Source organism: Podarcis vaucheri, assembly GCF_965113315.1.
Source record: "Podarcis vaucheri genome assembly, chromosome: 8".
Taxonomy (NCBI): Eukaryota; Metazoa; Chordata; class Lepidosauria; order Squamata; family Lacertidae; genus Podarcis; species Podarcis vaucheri.
In genome coordinates, this window is record NC_138766.1 from 55,951,818 (window position 1) to 55,972,877 (window position 21,060).

General features: G+C 43.3%; 1 protein-coding gene across 1 annotated transcript in view; it reads right to left on the minus strand.

Moving 5' to 3' along the window:
* Positions 1-16,587, minus strand: part of LOC309538413 (DGAT1/2-independent enzyme synthesizing storage lipids-like) — a 42,438-nt gene extending 25,851 nt beyond the window's left edge. The window contains exons 1-5 of the mRNA XM_082233986.1: positions 16,399-16,587; positions 14,919-15,293; positions 13,372-13,536; positions 11,578-11,768; positions 2,620-2,680 (exon numbers count right to left, since the gene is read on the minus strand). Of these exons, the coding sequence (XP_082090112.1) occupies positions 2,620-2,680; positions 11,578-11,768; positions 13,372-13,536; positions 14,919-15,198 (697 nt within the window). The 5' untranslated portion in view covers positions 15,199-15,293; positions 16,399-16,587. The remainder of the gene's footprint in view (positions 1-2,619; positions 2,681-11,577; positions 11,769-13,371; positions 13,537-14,918; positions 15,294-16,398) is intronic.
* Between the last annotated feature and the right edge of the window lie 4,473 nt (positions 16,588-21,060).

Here is a 21,060-nt window from a genome sequence, read left to right on the forward strand (position 1 = left end):
CTAGCTACACCTGCCTCTCTCGTCTCCCGTGATTTTTCATTTCTGCAGTCGTCGGCTTTGCCGAAACCTAATAAAGGTCTAGGGAGGTGTCGGCCTTGTCCCCTGAACTCTCGGAAGACGTACCAGTGGAGGAAGATGAAGTCTCGCCTCTCGTCTTTTGGGACTCTTCTTACGGCGACGGTGCCCCCCAGAAGAAGATTTTGCAGGAACAGGCAAGCTGTCCTACATTGAAGAGTCTGCGTCAGCCTCAACTTGTGCAGCACCTGAGGTAGACTGAATAGAAAAATCATGTGAGAGACCCAAACCAGATGGTAGAACGGGGGAGGACTGAGCTGGCAAGATTGCCCTGGCAGGAGTCAACCCCCTGGCCCGCTTCCCCAAACGGCGCCTAGCTGAGCATCTTCCCTCCCTTGTGCCAACCTGAGGCAAAAGTAAGGCAAGGGACCGAGGCGGGGGTTCTGACAACAAATCCCCAGCCCCTACAACTTCTCTCTCATCTTCACTAGATGATGACAGAACAGGGGAAGAAGCAGATGCCGTGGGAGCAGGAACCAGCGAAGTTGATGGTTGGGAAGCACAGCGTCGGATAAGGCTATCCACCTCCGCAGCAAGACGCACTAAGGCCACTGTGCTGGTCCAGGTGGGAGGTTACCGTGGGGCGAGGTCCAGGACCTGAGTCAAGGGTCGGCAGACAGTCCTCCACGGGCGAAGCGGGGTCTACAGCGAGGAGCCGGGAAAGGACAGGAACTCTGGGGGAACAGGACTGGGTGCTGGCCGAAACAGCTCTTCAACGACGTTGCTCCCGCAACCTGGGACCGGGCTGACTGGCCTTTATCATCTCTGAGGCCAGGGGCAGTCCTGGCCCCCAGGTGACCCACCTCTCCTGGCTTTAAGGTGAGCAGTCCTCCTGGGAGAAACCAGTTCCCTCCGCCTCTCTGCCCTGAGCCTCTGCAGCTCAGGAGAGGCCGGTGGGTTACTGGACCCAGGGGGAGACTCACTTTCCCCTGACAGGGCTGGGAGAGGTGCACCTGTAGGCAATGCGTTGATTCACCTGGTGCCTTCTCCTGAGGATCCGGCACAGGTGCAGGCGCTTCAGGATCAAGGCCCTGCCCCAGCTCAGCCGGCCCTGGAGGCGGGGACTCCTGTGCAGGCTGGGATTCTTCTGGTTCAGTCTCTGAATCAGATTCCCAGGCCATCACAGCCACAGGGTCACCTGCCATCCCTGAAACCAGGGATTCCAATTGACCCCCAGACTGAGGTGGGGTGGGAGAACGCAGGGATTGTGATGGACCCTTAATGGGTCGCTTAGCGGAGACGACAATCACCGCCTTCTTTACTGCCTTTTTGGGGGCCATATCTGATAATAGAAGACAGGAAAGCAAGGCAAACCAGACATCGGTGGGTCCTATGGAGCTCTCAGAGGCCTCCGCGAATGCAGGGAACCAAGCCCCGACATCCGCGGTTCCTTCAGGGCTCCGCAAATGCCAGGAGCCAAGCCCTGACATCCATGGTGGCTGCAGAGGCTCTGCGACTGAGCTCCAGCCACAGGAGCTCTCTGAGGCCTCCACGAATGCCGGAAGCCAAGCCGATTGTGATTGTGGAAAAGGACCCAGAGCCCCCTCCAAACAGTGAGTTTGGAGATAAATTTTATTTTTTTTCATTTAAAATACCATCTTATTTATTTTATAGTACAGTACATTGATTATTGCCTTCATTTTATGGATCAATGGTCTCGTGAAACAGTAAAATTTGTGTTAAATTGCTGTTTTAGGGGGTGTTTTTTCATCATCTGGAACGGATCAATCCACTTTCCATTACTTTCAATGGGAAAGTCTGCTTCAGGTTAAGAACGTTTCAGGTTAAGTACAGACTTCCGGAACCAATTAAGTACTTAACCTGAGGTACCACTGTACAATATATTCAGTCAGCTCTTGTCAGCTGTTTGCAATCAGTCATAAGTTGTGTACAATAGACTACAGAATATGGTATGTTTCCTGTTCAGTTCCCCTCCATGTTAGGGTTGGTCCCACATTTATCGATTATAGTTTTCTGTCAAATCTAATAGAAAACTAAGCAAGGGCATGTTCACTCAGTACTGAGGGGGTCAGCACAGCTTTTGCAGATAAGTGTAAATGGAATAAAATCTATTAAGTAAAGGGACCCCTGACCATTAGGTCCAGTCGCGACAGACTCTGGGATTGCGGCGCTCATCTCGCTTTATTGGCCAAGGGAGCCGGCGTTTGTCCACAGACAGCTTCCAGGTCATGTGGCCAGCATGGCTAAGCCACTTCTGGCGAACCAGAGCAGCGCACGGAAACGCAGTTTACCTTCCCGCTGGAGCGGTACCTATTTATCTACTTGCACTTTGACGTGCTTTCAAATTGCTAGGTTGGCAGGAGCAGGGACCGAGCAACGGGAGCTCACCCCGTCACGGGGATTCGAACTGCCGACCTTCTGATTGGCAAGTCCTAGGCTCTGTGGTTTAACCCACAGCGCCACCCACATCCCTTTAAAATCTATTCGTGAATAGTAAACAGATATTCTTTTTAAAATATCATTCTATAGTAATAAAATGTATATTGCCTGAGATCTCTTGATTAACAAAGGTATTTAACTTACTTGTCTTTCCAATGGTCCTGTATGCTTCACAAATGTTTTGTGTAAAAATAGGGATGATGGGCTGACCATCCTGACTTTATTTTTGTTATGGAATATGAAGAATGCTTCACATTTGTGATTATAATGAGAAGCAACTCATAAATGTTAATGTAATTGGCTTTAAAATTCCTGACACATCTATTCAGATATCTCAGATGAAGAAACTTCAGAAGCTGTCCTCCAGATTTTCAGGAATTGAAGGGGGAAAAAGAATTTCCTGGTTTGCCCTGAGGGGGAAAGGAAGCCAGGTTCAGCCAACTGGCCGCTGCTTTTTGGAGTTTTTTTTTTTGTAGGCAACGAGCACCTGAAAAATGTATTGGGGATGACCAGGACTCTGAGGGCTCCTGTGGAGGTCAAAAGCGAGTTCCCAACGGGTCTGAGATTCCATTTGGTGCTGGCCTAACCCAGCTGTCAAGCTATGATCTCTGGGCTCCAATGTGCAATGAGCAGCAGATTTCCCAGAAAATAAAACCAAGGAAAATGGGATTTATTATTCAAGTGTCTTTAGCATTTGGATTAATTTGGTGAATTTCCAGGAGAACAAAAAGGGAGTCTTCTCTGGAATTGGTGACTATCCTGCATGGGAACCAGATGGCTGAAGCACTGAAGGAAACAAAGAAACTCTGCCATCGGAAATAAAAGGAGGGGGACAGGGGGATAAGAACTTTGAAAAGTTTCTTTTTAAAGAAAAAGCATTCAAACTTTTATACTCCTCCCCCCTGGATTCAACTGGCGGCAGCTATAGCATCTCAGGAACTATTGGCAGACAATTTGGCTTTAATTGAATTGAGGCAAAAAGAGATGCTTTTATGATTTAGATCTATTGCTCAGCAATCTGGTGAAGCAATAAGGGATAAAATAATTGAGGCACCTGCAAATCTTATTGAGACTCAGAAGCAGAAGGTACATCAAGCTGTTGATCATGCTTTCAGGGTTAAATCCCCGTATGCTAAGAAGAAAACATTTCCAGGAGATTGTTTGGTTCTTTTTTATTCTAGAAATATGAAAGACTGAGTGCTCCAGACATATTATGAGAAGGATCTTGAAATAGATGATGACTGGCAGCATTAAGATAAACTCTGCAGTGTACCGTAATTTTTGCTCCATAACACACAGTTTTTTGCTCCTAGAAAGTAAGGGAAAATGCCTGTGCGTGTTACGGAGCGAATGCACTCGACCGGAGCCATGGCTGCCGTCAGTCAAGCAAAGCGGAGCCGCTTGCAGGGCTTTGCACGGCTCTAGCTTTGCTTGCTTTACAGCCAGGAGGAGGGGGAGGAGCTGAGGAGGAGGGAGGGAAGGAGAGCCATGCCATCAAAGCGGGCAGCAGCCGCTTACACGCGAGGAGGGACAGACGGGAGCCATAGCAAGCCGGGAGAAGGCAGGCAGTTCAAAGCCAGCAGGCGCTTTTAAAGTAGCCGGTAACAGCTGCTGCAGCCTCAGCTAGCAAAGGTCCCAGCGCTCTCTAAATGGAGCAATGAGGCTGCAGAGGGACAGGAGGGCTTGGATCAGGAAGGATAAAGTTTAAGCAACCAGCAGCAAAAAAAACCCAAAACCAACCTGGAGCTCTGAGCCACGAGCGCAGTGAAAACCAGGAAGTAAAAGAAAAGGCTATCCCCCCGCTTCTCAGCTGTTTTCAGGCAGGATAGATTTGAGCATTGTCTGGATCCTAGTGCCCCTACTGCTTTTTGTGCTCCATTCTATTGCTGCTGGTGGCTGCTTATCACTCAAACTGAACCTGATACCAGTAGCCACCTGTACAAACAAAGTAGAAGGCTGCAAGGAGGAGAGCTTTTACACAGCTAATGGCAAATCCCCTGCAATCCAAGTCCTCCTCACTTGCTCAAATCTATTCTGCCTCAAAACAAGGAGCAGAAGAAAAAGGCTGCAAACTGTTAAATGGAAAAAACCCCAGGCACAGGGCAAATACCTTAAGTATACCTTTAAAGCAACAGTGCTCTTTCCCTCCCTGCTCAGCTCGCAGAAAAGCTGCTTCTCCACCCACCCCACGCGTGCTCCTTATCCCTTGAGTGCTTTTCCTTCCCTCCCCACTTAAAACGTGGTTACAAAGCACGGATCCACATGGATCCTCAGGATTTTTGCACTGGGTCACCCCAAACTCACCATCAGATCACATGTCTGTGGCCACAGCATGAACCACAAAAATCATACATCTACTGTTTCATTTAGAATATTTTTTTTCTTGTTTTCCTCCTCTAAAAACTACGTGCGTGTTATGGTCAGGTGCGTGTTATAGAGCGAAAAATACGGTAATATGTTTTGATGGATTCAATAGTGGAATACTGAATAGTATAGTTTTTGTAAAATATGCAGGGAATTATTATATGTAAAATGAACTATCAACGGAGAAGAAAGGAAGTCGCTGATATCTTAAGGATATAAAATGAGTATTTTTAGAGGACTTCCGGTTCGGCGCCAGCGCTAATGACTGTTCCCTCTCCGAGCTCCGGAGAGAGGACGGCTCTGCGAGTTCGGGTCTGACCCGCTACGGCAAGCGGGGGACCCCTAAAATCACAGGAACGGAGCCTGTGAACAAGGAGATTCGGTGGGCACCTGAAGCGCCCCCCTTTACCGCAGAAAGAGCCTTTTTAAAGGCTCCGGAATGACAACGGGGAGCGCGGTGCTGAGAATCGCTACCCAGTCCGCAGGGTGAAGCCGCGTCGCCATTAGTGGAGAGCGCCGATTCCCTTCCTGAATAATTTGGATAAAAAAGACCCGTGAGTAAGATTGAACCTCTATTCGTGTCAAAACTATTTGAAATTAGGCTGAAAACGGGAAAGGCGAAAATTAAGGAAGTCTGCCTTCCCCCGACTGCATGACAATTAAAGCAACGAAAGTTACTAAGCTGCATCCGTATGGGATATTGTCTTTAACTGCTTGAATCCGACATCTGGACTTTGACTATCCCCTCTAGCTTGCAGGGCAGAGGGGAGGAAAAAGTGATTTTATAAGCTGCATGACCAACTTAAAGGAAAAGGAAACTCTCTGCAGCCTTCAACCTGGCACAAACTGCTTATAAAACAAAGGAACACTGAACTGACTTTAGACTCCTGTGAAAGTAACAAAGTGGAAGTCTCATTGCTTACTTGTTACAAAGTTTTGGGACTTTGTGGACACAATATATCAGGGAAGGCTGGGACTCTATCTATTGGGAAAGTGTTGCAATATACATATAGAAGCCTCCTGATAAATTTGCTTTTTAAATACTCTTTGCCTTTGCTTGCGGACATTTTGATTTGCTCCCTCTAGAGGGTAAATTAAAAGTTGCTACGCTTTGGGACAGTGGAATTTTCCTTTAGGAGAAGGCTCTCGTGGGAAACGACCTTGGGATATGAGTGGCCCAGCAGACGAGATAAGCACGAGAGCCAAGACAAGGCAATATCAACAACAGCTACAGCAACACAAGAAAAGAGGCTCGATCTCAGGTATAACACCTACAGTGACAACAGGACAAGAAAAAAGTACAGCAGTCTCCATGGATGCAGTATCGCAAGCCCTTCTTAAGATAAACCAATCTCTGGAGAATCTAACAAAGCAGACGGCAGAAAATACCAAGAAATTGACAGAGAATTCACAGAAATTGACAGATTTAACAACAAGACTTGACCTGAATACAGAATCTATAAACAGGCTTACGCAAGAAAATTCTGCCACACGTCAAATTGCGGAGGAAGCCAGAACTATTGCTGGAGAGACCCAGGAAAAATTAGAACCGATTGCCAGGAAGGTCTATGACCACGACGCAACTCTGGCATTGTGGGAACTACAAAGAAAAGAAAGGAATTTGAAATTACGATCAATTCCAGAGGACGAAGGAGACAATCTTACAGACTTTTTAACGAAAGAGTTTGCTGATGCCTGGGAAGATTTAGAGGAAGACGAATTTAAAATCACAACAGCATTTAGACTGGGCAGAAGACAGAACAGAAAGGCACCGAGAGACTGTCTGATTACCTTGAGATCGAAGGAGGAAAGAGACAAAATTTTAAGACTGCATTTTGAAAAGGCCTTACAAATTGGGAACTCACCGATACAGATCTTTAAAGATATTCCTAAACATATTTTGGACTTGAGAGCTTCTTATAAGGATTTGGTCTACCTGTTGAAGAAGAACACCATTCTCTTTAGGTGGGAATTTCCACAGGGACTGTCTTTTGACTATAGGGGGAAGAAGGTGAAAATAAAGACGATACAGGATAAAGACAGGTTCTTGCAAAGAAATCAAGAAGACTTACAGAAAGGAACTGTAGACCCAATTGCTGAGCAAAAGAGTGTAATAGACATCTTGAACCTTTCCTTTGGACAGAACCTTTCACCACCAACAGAGGAGGAACAACAATTGGGAGCTGTTGGAGGAATACCAGAAAAATAACAAGATGGCCCTGCAATTCCTTAGCTGGAATTGTAATGGGATGAACATGCCTTTGAAGAGACGACAAGTATTCCATATTTTGTACAGAGAACAACTGGACTTGATTTGCTTACAGGAAACTCATATAACTAGAGCCCACAGGAGACTGCTTATGAATAAAAAATTGGGACAAGAATTTATTTCGTCGGACAAAGTGAAAAAAAGAGGAGTTGTGATTTATGTAAAAGAGAAGTGGGCTCCAAAAATGATATTTAAAGATGAACAAGGAAGATATTTAGCGGTGGAGATACAGGTACAAGGAGAAAAATTCTTGATAATTGGGATTTATGCACCAAATGAAGGCAAAGCAGAATTCTTCAAAAAACTTCATGAAACTTTGATGGATTATTTGGAATATAATATGATAATTATGGGAGATATGAATGGTGTAGTTTCTACAAACATGGACAAGACACAAAGACTGACACTTACTAAAGAAGGGAGACTCCCGAAGACTTTCTTCGAAATGACTGAAAATATGGACTTAATAGACATCTGGAGAACAAGGAACCCCCTTGAAAGAGAGGGAACCTTTTTCTCCCAAGCAAAGATGACCTGGACCAGAATCGACCAAATATGGGTTACTAGTGGAATGGCTCCGAAGATTAAGAAGGTAGAAATCTGCCCAAAAACCTGTTCCGACCATAACGCCGTGAAGATGGAAATGAAATTTACAACAACTGGTCAGTTTAGATGGAGAATGAATGACACCCTGTTTCGAGATAGAGAGATCCACATGAAGGCCCAAAAAGCTCTAAAGGACTATTTTGAAATCAATCTAAAGGGCGATGTGGAAAAAAGAGTGATCTGGGACGCAAGTAAAGCTGTGATGCGAGGGTTTTTGATTCAACAAAATTCAATAAAGAAGAGAAAGCAGAATGAGAAAAAGGAAAAATTTTTGGAAAAGATAAAAGAAGGAGAGAAAAAATTAAGATCAAAACCAAAGTCCCAGGAGATTTTGAGGGAGATTAAGTTGTTTCAAACACAATATATGGAATTGATGAACCAAGAGATAGAGTGGAAAATAAAGCAAATGAGACAAAAGACATTTGAGTCGGCAGACAAATGTGGTAAACTTCTGGCATGGCAACTCAAGAAAAGACAGAAATTAAATACAGTCACAAGTTTAGAAGTGGATGGAAAGATTATATCTAAACCAAATGAGATAAGAAATTGTTTTGTGAGCTATTTTAAAAAACTTTATTCCCAAGGACTACAAAATGAAGAGGACATAGATAAATTCCTTAATAAATATGGATTACAAAAAATCTCTCATCAAAGCAAGGTGGATCTAAACCAGAGAATAACAGAACAAGAGATAGAGGGTGCCATTCAGGACATGCAACTGGGCAAATCTCCAGGGCCAGACGGACTGACTTCCAGATATTATAAATCTTTAAAGGAATGGTTGATACAACCGTTAAAGGACGTCTGTAATGAGATCTTAGAGGGGAAAAAGGCACCCGAATCGTGGAAAGAAGCATATATTTCACTCATACCAAAGACAGAGACTGAAAAGACTCAACTGAAGAACTACCGCCCAATTTCGTTACTTAATGTGGATTACAAAATTTTTGCAGACATTTTAGCAAAAAGATTTAAAAGAGTACTGATGGAGAAGATTCACAGAGACCAAGCAGGCTTTCTCCCAAAGAGACACCTCTCAGACAATGTTAGGAATATAATAGACATTTTGGAAAAGTTAGAGGTGAACATAAATACTAAAGCAGTTTTGATATTTGTGGATGCGGAGAAAGCCTTTGACAATATTTCGTGGAGTTTTATGAAAAAGAATCTTCATGGGATGGGGGTAGGACAAGGATTTGAGAATGGTGTGGGTGCAATATATTCCGAACAAAAAGCTAAGTTGATTGTAAACAATGTAATAACTGAGGAACTTAAGATAGAAAAAGGAACACGACAGGGGTGCCCAATTTCTCCATTGCTTTTTATTTCGGTCCTGGAGGTATTGCTGAACATGATTAGAGACGACCAGCAAGTTAAAGGTGTAAAGGTCGGAACTAAACATTATAAGTTAAGAGCGTTCGCAGATGACCTTGTATTGACCCTGCAAGAGCCAAACACTAGTACAAAAAGAGTGTTGGAAATAATCCAACAATTTGGACAGGTAGCTGGATTTAAATTGAATAAACAAAAAACTAAAGTCTTAGGGAAAAACCTAACAGATATGGAGAAGAATAAGTTTCATGAAGAGACAGGTCTGATGGTGGTTAAGAAGGTGAAATATCTAGGGGTTAATTTAACATCTAAAAACTTGAATTTGTATAAGGACAACTATGAAAAATGTTGGTTAGAAATTAAAAAAGATCTAGAAATATGGTCAAATTTGAGATTGTCAATGTTAGGCCGAATTGCAGTGATTAAGATGAATGTATTGCCTAGAATGTTATTTTTATTTCAAACTTTGCAGATTATTGACAAGATGGACTGTTTCAAGAGGTGGCAGAAAGACATTGCGAAATTTGTCTGGCAGGGCAAAAAGCCCAGAATAAAATACAAAATATTAACAGATGCAAAAGAAAGAGGGGGATTTGCCCTGCCGGACTTAAAATTGTACTATGAAGCAGCAGCATTCTGCTGGCTGAAAGAGTGGATGCTCCTCGAGAATACAGATATCTTGGATTTAGAAGGTTTCAATAACGCATTTGGCTGGCATGCATATCTATGGTATGACAAAATCAAAGTGCATAGTGCCTTTAAAAATCATATTGTAAGGAAAGCGTTGTTTAATGTTTGGATGAGATATAAAGATCTGTTGGAAAACAAAACCCCTAGATGGTTGTCACCCTTAGAGGCTAAGGCCCACAAGAAAGTCAATATGGAGGTCGGATGGCCAAAGTATTGTGAGATTTTAGAACAGGATGGAGAGAAACTGAAATTAAAGAGCCATGAAAAACTAAAACCCAAAGTACAAGATTGGCTCCACTATTATCAAATAATGGAGGTTTTTAAACAAGACAGGAAAATTGGCTTCCAGGTGGAAAAATCAAAACTTGAGACAGAATTGTTAGAACCCAATACTAAGAATTTGTCAAGAATGTATAACTTGCTGTTGAAATGGAATACACAAGACGAAACAGTCAAATCAGCTATGATTAAGTGGGCACAGGACATTGGTCATAATATTATGTCTGCTGACTGGGAAAGGTTGTGGAACACCGGTATTAAATTTACGGCATGTAGTGCTTTAAAGGAAAATGTGATGAAAATGGTCTATAGGTGGTACATGACCCCAGTTAAGCTAGCAAAAATTTACCATTTGCCTGATAACAAATGTTGGAAATGTAAGGAAACTGAAGGTACTTTTTATCACCTTTGGTGGACATGCCCGAAGATTAAGGTTTTCTGGGAGATGATATATAATGAAATGAAAAAGGTATTTAAATATACCTTCCTTAAGAAACCAGAGGCCTTTCTCTTGGGCATTGTCGGCCAATTGGTGCCAAAAAAGGATAGAACTTTTTTTATGTATGCAACAACAGCAGCAAGAATATTGATCGCAAAGTATTGGAAGACACAAGATTTACCCACCTTGGAAGAATGGCAGATGAAAGTGATTGACTATATGACATTGGCGGAAATGACGAGCAGAATTCGTGACCAGGGAAAGGAGACTGCGGAAGAAGACTGGAAGAAATTTCAGATTTATCTTAAGGACTATTATAAACTTGATGAAGTTTAGAATGTTGAGATTTTATAGAGAGAAAGGGTTGCAGTAATATAAGATTAGATTAAGAAAGGACTATGATGAATCAGGACGGGAAAAAACATTTATAAGTTGCTATAAAATTTGGACATGAGGATGCAGAAAGGGGAGGTATGGGGAAGTCTGAGGAAAGAAGTCTATGAAAGGACATTATGAAATTATATTTGTTTGTTTGTCTGTTTTTTTTATGTTTGTTTGTTATAAAAACTTTTGTAAAACTAATAAAAATTTTATAAAAAATAAAATAAAATGAGTATTTTAAACAGTAAAACAATTTTTAAAAATAAAATTATATATAAAAAAGAAAGATAAAAGGAAAACACAGGTTTTCTTTTTAAATGTCACCAATTTCAGTAGCTTTTTTTAAAAAAAGCAGTGTTGGGGAGAGTTGTGGCACTCCAGATTCTTTTTTTATTCTAGAAATAGCAAAGACTGAGTGCTCCAGACATATTATGAGAAGGATCTTGAAATAGATGATGACTGGCAGCATTAAGATAAACTCTGCAGTGTAATATGTTTTGATGGATTCAATAATGGATTACTGAATAGTATAGTTTTTGTAAAATATGCAGGGATTTACGATATGTAAAGGGTTTTTTAAAGCAGTGTTGGGGAGAGCTGTGGCACTCCAGATATCATTTGACCCCCAAACAGGATATTTGCCATCCTCAGCTTTTTTGGATGCTGGATCAAGGATGTCAACACATTACGTCTTATCTAGGATAATCGTGAAGGCAATGCAGATTGCACAAAGATCACTCACCACTTTCGCCTCCAAAGCTGCCTGAGCAAAACCTGTGCGTTTACCCAACATTATGCAGTAATCGTGACTATACACTGCTTCTCTACCTCCACCAGGTGAAATGCCCATTAAACGGCCTTTCTTCATCATTTCCACAATTTCAGCTTTCTTGTAAGATTTCAACCCGAGCACATAATAAAACATCTGCAGCCCTGAAAAAATAAGCCTGAAATAGAAGACTGTATTTATGTGAAACTTATTTAGGAAATAGTGTGGATACAATACAAGTGTCATTATTCCAAAGATATTGCACTATTATGGATCACAAGCATAGCTCTCTGCCAACCCATTTTAACTAGGATTTCATGGAGGGGGACTTTATGCTAATTCCACTTTTGCTTAGAGGTTCTGACAGCAGAGGTTTTTTTGGAAACCACATTGAGTGGTGAGGTGGCCACTTTTTAGACATGTGTTCCTCAAGTCAAGTCTGTAATACATTCAAGTTTGCATTATGATAAAAATACAGCTCAAAGTTTCTTGCTGCAGCACCCAAACCTTCAATCCCTTTAGGGTGCAGAGCTTTTGGATACAGTAGACACCCACACGCAAACACACACACACACGAGAGAGAGAGAGAGAGAGAGAGAGAGAGAGAGAGAGAGAGAGAGACGTACACACATGGCACAGAGGAGACAATGCTGATGGAAAACTGCCACCTCCAGCAGAGATTGGTACACAGATATATGGGTGGAGGTTATATGCTGCATTAATTAACCTAGTGGAAAAACTCCAAACAGCACTCTGTGCTACTGGGCCTCTTTGGCCTCCTTCCTTCCTTCCTTCCTTCCTTCCTTCCTTCCTTCCTTCTTTTAAATGACCTTTCTGTGACGTCTTAGTTTCCTGGGGTGGCTGCTGTGTGCGTGCAGAGGAAGATGATGTGGGGGGAGTGGCAGTGGAGGGCCACGAACACTACAGCAAGGGTGCCACATGTGTTTGATTGCAGTGTCACATGGGGGCATAAAAGCTGTGTGTGAAAGTGCTTGATTGGTTATGTGTTTGGGTGGGGCCATGTTTTCTGGGATCTGTGTGCAGATTTGGTGATAGGTTGGACTTGCTATGAAAGCCACGGACATGTCTTTGGGGCTTCACTTGGGCTTCTGCCCTTTTCCTTAGCTGTAGCTCCTACCCCATCCCAGTTGCCACCCAGTGGTGTCTGAATACAGAGGATTTTGCACAGGTGGTTTGCTAGTGCAGATGCTCCCAAGCAGAATCCCATACTTTGTGTTGTTCTTTCCAGTAAGGAATATCCCATCTTTACTAATGACTGAACTTTGCAAAACTCTTTGTACTTGAGGAAATCATCAACTTAGACACCCCAAAGCCTACACCTTGTCCTGTTCTGGTATTAAAGTGAACAGCAATTATTACATGAGAGCTTGTAGTCATAGCATAGGAATCAGATGACACATTATCCAGATTGCTCAATTTTTAGATCTCTGGGGAAGAATGTAGACAGAAAAGCATGACATTTCTTCATGGAGAGCATTTCTTCTGACTCAGTTGTGAATTGGAAATAATTATTCATCCTGCATTCATTCTCTTTTACTAGCAATGACTTGGTGCGAAAGTACCTTCCTCTGCAATAACTAAACTATTTCACCTGTTGCTGCTATTTTATTTATCAGTTGTTTCTACCTGCTTTCCTGATGTACAGTTTTATATTTTATAGCATTGTTTCATAGTTTATAGCATTGTTTTATGTCATATTTTACATGCTTTTTGTAAAAAAGCATGATTTAAATTTAAATAATTTACCTGGTATCCAATACGCAACATGATGCATTAATGAAAAGCATGCTCTCCCCGTCTCTAAAAAATATCTAGCCGCAAAAAAGACATAGCCAATAGACAGAACTCCATGATGATAAATAATAATCCCTGGTCCTTTAGGGATATGTTCTATACCAGTAAGTTCATAACCTGAAAATAATACAAAATGCAACAAAGAAATATTGCAACCATTACTGGAGGAAATCATTGTGGTTCAGAAAAATAAATAAATTTAAGATCAGGTTAAAAGCTCTGTTATATGCTTTTGAATTATGAAGCTGGAGGAGACTATTGAGAGTCTCATGGACTGCAAGAAGATAAAACCTATCCATTCTGAAGGAAATCAGCCCTGAGTGCTCACTGGAAGGGCAGATCCTGAAGCTGAGGCTCCAGTACTTTGGACATTTCATGAGAAGAGAAGACTCCCTGGAAAAGTCCCTGATGTTGGGAAAGATTGAGGGCACAAGGAGAAGGAGACAACAGAGGACGAGATGGTTGGACAGTGTTCTTGAAGCTACCAGCATGAGTCTGACCGAACTGCAGGAGGCAGTGGAAGACAGGAGTGCCTGGCATGCTCTGGTCCATGGGGTCACGAGGAGTAGGACGCCATTAAATGACTAAACAACAATGACAATATGCTCCAGCATTCTGGATGCTAGGTTGTCATCCACATGGATCAAGACTTTCTCTGTGGTGGTCCCTTAATGAATGAAGGGATTTCTCCTCTTGTAGAATGTTCCTTACTTGCTTCCTTTTGAGCAGGTGGAAACATTTTTGCCCAGTCTTTGAGTGAGCTAAAACTGTGTTTTGCTGTTTTAGTCTACTTTAACCTATTATGTAGGGTTGAGCCCTTGAGACAGTTTAATATGTTGTTATAGTTATACTAAATTTCCTAAGACTGTTTTAATTTAAAGAGTAGTATCCCCCTTCTGTATGAGAGCTCTGCAGGGCCTGGTTTATATTTCTTTCCCGTGCCTAAGAGCTCCAACTTCAGACCATTCTCTGAATCACTTTCTACCAAGTGAGAAAGCTGTTTCCTAGACACCCCCCCCCCCTTGACCATGCCCTAAGTAGCTACACGGTCTCATCCTTATGGCCCAAACTTGATTTTAGTTGTGTATTTCTGATTTAAGTTTCAACACTTACAGTAACATGAGACCTGTGGGAAGCACTGAGAACATATAAAGAGTCCTATGGATCAGGCCAAAGGCCTCTGTATTAGGCCATCCTGTTTCCCGCAGTGTCCATCTAAATTAGTAGCCATCACCACATCCTGTGCTGACAAATTCCGTAGTTTGTGTACATAAAGTGGTACCTCGGTTTACAGATGCTTCAGGTTACAGACTCTGCTAACCCAGTAATAGTGCCTCAGGTTAACAACTTTGCTCTGAGGGGGGTTCAGAGGTCCAGTCCTGATTCTCTGTGGCAACTATTGTTCCATTGCCTCAAGCCTGAAATTCTGATCCTCAGTCCTATGAAATTATAATGACTCATAAGGAAGAATTATTGCTATGAAAGAAACTTTTACTCACCATGCCATATCTTTCTATATATATCTATAATATGAGCAAAAAAATTCTGTGGCTTTTTCCAAATTTTGCTATCAGGACCAGTTTCTTGGTGCTTATTCATCTTCATGTAAACATATAGCCCAAATGAGCAAGCACAGCCAGCCAAATATATATCTATCATTAATGAACAAAGCAAAATCAGAAGCTTATGAAACCACCAAGGGTGAACCACTGAGCTCAGGTATTCTTCTAAATAAGGAAAACTAATCAAGTTTTGCAACATTTGAGTAAACCAGCTCATTGTTTCCTGATCTGAAGCACCAAGCGTATGCCAATAAAATAAATATATGAAGTGAAATTTTCTTCAGTTGTGATGCTATTTCCTCCACTGTTTACCTGCAAAACAGAAAATGCAGTACATTGGTTTGATCTGCCATCCCAGAAACATTCATGAATACATGAAAATCTCATGCTGCTTAATATTTTCCTAGTTTTTCCCACTGTTTGTTATGTTTTGTTTTTTGCATTTTCAAAAACGGGAACAGAGAGCATGTTTTATCCAACATAGGCATGATGCCTCGAAGTAAAGTTGAAGGTCTGGCAGGGCAAACCTCCTCTTTCTTTTCATCAATCATAATTTTAAATTTTACTCTGGGCTTCATTCCCTGCCATATGAACCTTAATACTTTTTTCTGCCACTATATGAAACATCAAATATCATTTATCTTTATTTTTTTAGCAGCATCTTGATTTTCCCTTTATTTTGTTTGCAGCCAGCCAATTTTACAAATCTACTTATCCCTTCTGTCACCTCCAGCATGCTCATTCTGGGTTGTTCTAAGGTTAATACGATGTCATCCGCGAATGCTTTCAATTTGTAATTTTGCTGGCCCACTGTTATTCCATTGATTTTATTTTTAATTCTGATCTTTTGAGCCAGTACTTCTAATATTAATATAAATAACAGCGGGGACATTGAGCAACCTTGCCTCATCCCTTTATATATCATACATTTTTCTGATGTGTTGTTTACTATTATATTGGCCATCTGCTCATTATAGATTGATTTTATACTTTTTATAAAGGTCTCCCCAAACACCACTGCTGGAGTATTAAGGAAAGTGAGAAAGGGTCACTTCTCCAAGAGCCCGGCAAGGCCCTCTGCAGCCACAGATATATCATGTGGTGTATTGAGATATTGTGGTATTTAGCTGGTAATATATTATGATGTTATAAACCTGATATTGCCCAGCCCTAAAGAACACTGAAAGACAGACAGCATTTCTCTCTCTCTCTCTCTCTCTCTCTTCAGACCCCCGCACAAGAAGTGACAAATAGCACAACTACTAGCACATTTACAAACGAAGCAGGGTCCAGTATGGTTTCAAATAGAATGAGAGACTTTGATGAGATTCCTGCATTGCAGGGGGTTGACTAGATGACCCTTGGAACCCTTCCAAATCTACACTTTATGATTATCTGAACAAAAACTTTTACTTACATTCCTGGTAAGCCTAAATTGCCTTTAATTCAGTCACCTCTCTCTGGAAGCAGCAGAAGTCTTGTCTGGTGCACTTTTTTGTAGGCTAATTTCCACCCCTATGGAGACATGTCCATTTATGTGGCTGTTTAAAGAGACTCTGATGGGTGTGCCATCTGAATGAGGAAACGAAGCATTGTGAAAAAAGAGGGAGTGCTTAGAGTGCCTGCTACTTGGAAGTTATGGCCATTTGTAATTAAGGGTGAGATTAAGGATGAGATCACATCTACAATAGCAGTCATATTGCACGATAACATATTGGGTCACAGAAAACCAGTTATTGACTAAGGAGTAAAGGTAAGAATTGTGACAAGATATGAATGTAAAAGGATCATCCTGCAATACGTAAACCTTACTAACATGTCATGTGTATTGAATTCTAGCACTGTAAAAGCTCTTCCATTGGACCTGCCATTTAATTCTACAGCAGCATGCGTATGTGGATTTCATTAACACCTGCTAGGTTTGAATACTGAATCTCAAGTAATCATCCTCAGCAAACAATCCTACTCTAATAAACTTGACCAGCTACTTGTGCTCTAGGTAGGCATTGTCTAAGATCTCCAATACCATCTGTTTGATTGTTTGGTTAAATTCTGCCATGCTGATTTTTCTGCAGGCAGCTCATCAAAAAAGTTGTTCACTCGTTGCTCCTGCAGTATGCTTTGCTTTCTCAGGAGCTCCAGAAATTCCAGGTTGACATGCTTTGACATCAAAGGGTCTCTGGCTTTCGGTACATGTTCGATATTGTCAGGTGGGGGTGGAGGATCCATGTCCAGCATGCATTCATCGGTTATGCCAGAGCAATACTGTAATCACATACACATATGGTGGGCTTAACGTTTATTTCTCAAAAAAGCATGAAAGTGATATGAAAGTAGCCAAGACAAATGTGCCACAGAAGCCCATCAACCCTTGCAAAGGCCGACTAGGGAAAGGTTCTTTTGGCATGTGGGTGGAGGAAATAAAAAGGAACCTGTTAGGATGGGTAGTGCAGAAGGCAGTAATGCCAACATGAAGAAAACCCAGAGCCACTGATTGTACTTATGCCCCCAGTCCCCGTCTCTGCTGAGTAATACAATGGCAACAGGAATTGAGGAGGAGAAAACTGCCAGGCAGTGGCATCCCCATGTCATAAGTGTGAAGGCAGACAGGAAGGGCCTGGCACAGGGCAGATTGCCGTTTTATCAGTTTTAATTGCACAGCCTGAATTTGGCTCATCAACCCTAATGCAACAGCTCCCACTGGCCAAATGGACCCTTTCTCTACAGTCTATCTCAACACCTGAATGTTTTAGAACTAATGGCTTTGGACAGGGAAGCAACTTAGAAAATGAGAGATTGCAAAGGACTAGAAGGATCAATTCTCTTTTATCTTTTTATCATTTAGCTATTCCTTCCTTTCCTTGGTACAGCCTATTAAGGAGAAGCTATCTGCTTCTCCAATATAGAGGTAAGATGGTAGTGAAGGCAGCAGAAAGAATATGGGAAATGACTGCTACAAAATTTTACAACTGGGATAAATCATTCCTGATATTCAGATATATGATTGGGGCAAGGGGGTTATTTTTTTGTAATCCAATAGCTGAGGGTTTTGTGAGGGGAACAAACCAGTGTATTGCATGACTTCTACTTATCTGGAGGTAGAGGGAAAGTGGGAAAGATAGTGGCAAGGTGGGTGTGGTTTAAACACATCAATGGATCCCCTCCACTGATCCTGCTTGTTTGTTTATACAATGCTGACCTCGCTTCCAACTTGCCCTGCCCCCTCTATGAAGGGAACCTGAGCTTACAGGGTTAAACAGCTCAGAGTGTACGCCCTGCCTACTGTTGGGAGGGGGGAGACTCTGCGTCATTTCTGAGTCTCTCAAGTCTTTGTTCTGACTCTCTACTTTCGCTTTTGAGGAGAGTGGACGTGTTTTCACGATGCTGTTCGACAATGGATAGTCTGCTGTAAATAAAACTGCTTTTAGCTGCTAAGATCCTGAGTGGACTTTATTTGAGCACACTGAAGCAAGCACTGGAGTTTTTGAAGCTTTCTCTTACCGCTGCTGATCTCTGCGTTTTGCTCAGAGCATCGGAATGTGGCCTTTGAAGTCCGAGGCCTGGCCAGGAGCTGCACAGCCGAAGCGGGCTGGACGCCAAGATTTATCTGAGCAATAAATCAATCCCCTTTAACAGGTTATGGACGTTAGTTACCGCAATTAGAGAAAGCTTTGAAGTGCTGTGTGTAAAGGCTGTGAAAGTTGAGAAGCTGCTGTTTTTGCTGCCGGAGGAAAAAGTCCTGCTCTGAGTCTTTGCCTGGGAGAAAGCAGGGAGGCTGGCTGAAATGCTGTGTGCTGCCACTGGAGGCCTCTCCTTTGAAGCTGGCTGGTACGCGTGAGTACTTCAAAGCCCCAATGGGAGCACTGGGGGAGGAGATGGCTGAGCTCCAGGACTTTTATGATGTCCCGTTTGAAAAGCTCACAACCCAGTCCTGGGATATCTGGGTTAGAAGAGTAAGGGGGTGGCTTTTGGCCACAGGGCTCTGGAGTATAGCCCAGAAGGAGCCGGCCCCACCCTTGCCAGTTGCTGCTGAAGATGGCGCAGCAGACCTGGGGGCTGCTTTGTTGGAAGATAGAGGGCAGAGAATGCAAAGGGAGCTCTGCATGTTGAAAGCCAGCGTGGACGCTTTGCTGTTGCCCCATCTGGAGGGCGTTGAGTTGGCTCAGGCCGCCTGGCAGGTGCTGAGGAGTCTGTGTGAAAACTCAGCAGGAGCCCACGGCCGGGAGAAAGCTGAGAGCAGGGAGAAAGCCGAGAGCCCAGAGGGGGCTGCAGGCCATGTTCCTGAAGTTACAGCTGGGAGTAGCTGCTTTGTCTCCGAGGGGCCGTGTGATGTAGAGGCCTACAACCAGAGTGCTGGGGAGCGTGCAGGCCCAGGCTGTGCACCCAAAGGTGGGGGTGCTGGGAACAAAGAAATGGCTGAAGAGGGAGCTGTGAGAGCTTTTGCTACGCGTCGCTGTTATCGCTGTGGCTCCCCCTCCCATCTGGTGAGAGAATGTCCAGTGGAGGCACAGGAACAGCCGAAGGCCGTCTCCCGTAGCAACCAGATAAAGGGCTCTTCTTCAAAGCGTGGGAAAGGCAAGCCGAAGGCAGCTGGCAGAGACCCTGAACATAAACATTTGGCAGCATCTATGGCTACAGTCAAGAGTTGTCAACAGGATGCTGTGCTGACATTTGTCATAGACAGTGGAGCTTCCCATCATCTCGTGCCATCTGCAGGAGTCCTGGAGAACTGCACCTCTGTAACTTCTGGGAAGACTGTCTGTTTAGCAGATGGGACTCGACACCCACTCACACAGACTGGCTCACTGTTTTGTTCTTTCTTACAGGATTCAATCCAGGCTTTTGTTGTTCTAGGACTGTCTTACGCGTTGCTGTCTGTCAGCGCACTTCTTGCTGAGAACTACAGAGTGTGTTTTGAAGACAATAAGTGCTCTATTTCTAAGAATGGACAGCACCTAGTCAGTGTTGAATGTAAAGACAGGTTGTTTGTATTGAATGCTTCTTTTGCAGGTCCAGGTGACACGGAGGAGGCTCAAGCACAGTGTGCCAACGTTCCAGTTCATGATGCGTGTGCTCACCTCTGGCACAGACGCATGGCACACGTGTCCTGGGGGTCAGTGAAAAAGATCCCAGAGTGTACGCAAGGGTGCAAAATGAAATCATGTGCTAAGTTTCTAGATTGCAGAGCTTGCAAGTCCGCAAAGGTGAAAACGTGCACATACCCTAGGTCTGAGAGGGTGACCACTAGGGCTTTTCAGTTAATTCATGCAGATTTGTCTGGTCCAATGTCTGTGACCAGTATGGGAGGAGCCAAATATGCGCTGGTTCTGATTGATGACCATACGCGCAACTCCTGGACCTTCACGATCCGACACAAAAGTGAAGCTGCACCGCTAATCAAAGACTGGATTGCGGCTGTGGAACTGCAGTTTTCCACACGGGTGCAAAACTTTCAGAGCGATCGCGGTGGGGAGTTCACCGGGTCTGCACTGCAAAGTTTCTTCCGCAAAAAGGGGATTCAACAAAGATTGTCCTCTCCGCACAGTCCCCAACAGAATGGGATTGCGGAAAGACGGAACAGGACTCTAGGGGAGATGTCCGCAGCTCTTTTGTTTGATGCCGGGCTCCCACAGCGCTTTTGGGGGGAGGCTTGGCAAACGGCCAACTTTATTCTGAACAGGTCGTTCAATTCAGTGGTAGGTGACACCCCGTACTTTTTGCTGCATGGAAAGAAACCGAAAGTACACTACTTCTGCGTTTTCGGATGTGAGGTGTGGGTTCTCATATCAAAGGCCAAACGCAAGAAAGGTGAACCCAAGTCCCAAAAGATGATTTTTTGTGGGTATGAGCCAGGGACCAAGGGGTGGAGGTTTGCGTATCCGTCAGGGAATCAGTCCAGGATTCTGCTCAGCAACAGTGCTGAATTCTGTGAGCAGAGTGGCTGGGCAAGGATACATGGGAACCCTGACATCCTGTCAGAGAGTCTGCTTGACTCTGCTGATGAAGAAGAGGAAGAGGTTGAACCTGCTACTGTGGCTCAGAGTCCAGACCCAGTGCAGGCAGAGGGGAGAACTTCTCC